General features: G+C 64.4%; 1 protein-coding gene across 1 annotated transcript in view; it reads right to left on the bottom strand.

Moving 5' to 3' along the window:
• LOC104131334 (ETS variant transcription factor 5) overlaps window positions 1-1,763 on the bottom strand; it is a 15,872-nt gene that overhangs the window by 4,211 nt on the left and 9,898 nt on the right. Inside the window, 2 exon segments of the mRNA XM_035900061.1 lie at window positions 2-42; window positions 1,682-1,763. The exon segment at window positions 1,682-1,763 is cut by the window's right edge and continues 52 nt beyond it. Of these exon segments, the coding sequence (XP_035755954.1) occupies window positions 2-42; window positions 1,682-1,763 (123 nt within the window).

Raw genomic sequence — 1,763 nt, 5'->3', positions numbered from 1 at the left:
GGTGGGAAGGGGTGGCAGGGCTCCGACAGCTGCCTCTGAAACCTGGGGAGAGGGACACAGCGTTACCGGGCATTACCCCCACTGCCACACTGCCAGCGCCCACCCCCAGCTAGGACCCAGCACCGGCTCCGTGCCCTCAGCCCGGGGTGGTTTGGATGGCGTTGCGTCCCACCCACAGCCAGCTGGGACAGTTCCTCAGGAGCACAGCCACGCTGAGGGCTTGTCCTGTGGGGACTGGGGAGCCCTGTCCCCCTCCCAGCGCTGGGGACACCGGGCCAGGTGAGGAGGACAGCGCCTGGGCCATCGCTGTGAAGCACCGCACCATGACAGCAGCCCTGAGCTGCGGCTGGGATGCCTGGGCAAGAGTGGGAAAGGGAAACACAAAAAGCCCACCCCCCAGCAGTAAAAGTCTGTGCAAACCAGTAAAATCTGCCCCCAGGCAGGGGGCAGAGGACGCTCGCCTGGGCAGGTGCTTACGCTAAGTCAAATCCACTCCGCAGCCCCAGCCGGCTGCTAATCCGCCTGCACAGCTGGGATTAGACCTTGAACTCGGCGGTAGGGAGCACTATTTTTGGCTCTGGGGTACTGCCACCACTGGCCCGAGCCCTAGCAGAGTCTCTCCTGGGCTGTGGTGGATAAGGGACCATCTCGAGGGGGTGTTGCCACATCCCCTCACCCTCCGGCACCTTGAAAGGCGATCTCTGCGCCCGGCTCCTCTCGCCGGCTGAGCGCCATTTGGCTTTGTAACCGGAGCCCTCCCAGCTGCCGGGCTGGGATTACTCCATTTCCGAGCCGCGTCCCTCTGCCCTTCCTGAGTGAAACCCAAGCCCTGTGCTGGCACGGCACTTCCCGAGGGGTTGCAGCCAGCCCCCCGCATAGCTCGAAGGTCGCCCAGAGCAGAGCCCTGCTTCGCCGGGGAGGGATGCTCGCCTGCTGCGGGCACGTCCCAAGGGTTTCTGTGGCCCCGCTGCATGGCCTTCGCCGGGCTGCCCCATCACCGCAGTGAAGGGCAGCCAGGAGGCCACAAGCAAAGCCAGAGCTCAACTGTGACCTGCGCCACCCCACCTACCGACAGCATGAGCAAGCCCAGGGCAAGGGAGGGGACGGGCAAAGTCCCCAGGGACATGGGGGTGATGGGGAACAAAGCCACAGCTTGACAAGGAAGTGGGGAGCGGGGTCTCTCCCTCCACAGCCCCAAAATCATGGGGATGCCCTGCAATGCATGGGGACTGACCCTCAGCCCGGGGGTGCTCGGGGACACCCGCAGCTCCCCAGCCCAGCGGGGCTCAGCCTGGAGGGCAGAAAGCTGCAGCGGGCAGGAGAGAGGAGAGCAGGAGCCCTGACTCAGCACCATCGCTTGCTGCCACAGGGCCAGATGCAGGCAGCAGCTTCTGCCTCCTTCGCCCTTCCTGAGGGGGAGTCGAAGGGTCTGCTCGGTGTCCCGGGGGCTGGGAGGAGCAGGGCCCCATTTGCAGGGAGCTGAAGGAGCTGCAAGACCCCAGAGGGAAGCAGCACGTTTTGTTGCACTGGCTTCCAGGGGCCCCCAGCAGCAATGTCTGAGCCCTGGTCCACAACCACAGCAAGGGGATGGGTGTCCCCCTTCCCTCCCCACAATTTTTGGCCACCGATCCATCCCACAAGAGCCAAAGTCCCCATAAAGACCCACAACTGGAAGTCTTACCTGTGCTCTGCGGGGTACTGATTTTCAGACATCATCTTTGGCATGTGCATGGGCGGATGAGGCGGCCGCGGCACGGGGAAGG

The sequence above is a fragment of the Egretta garzetta genome, unplaced genomic scaffold, assembly GCF_000687185.1.
Source record: "Egretta garzetta isolate BGI_Z169 unplaced genomic scaffold, ASM68718v1 scaffold448, whole genome shotgun sequence".
Classification (NCBI taxonomy): domain Eukaryota; kingdom Metazoa; phylum Chordata; class Aves; order Pelecaniformes; family Ardeidae; genus Egretta; species Egretta garzetta.
The sequence above is the reverse complement of the archived record's forward strand: the minus strand, read 5'-3'. Positions and strand labels throughout refer to the sequence as shown.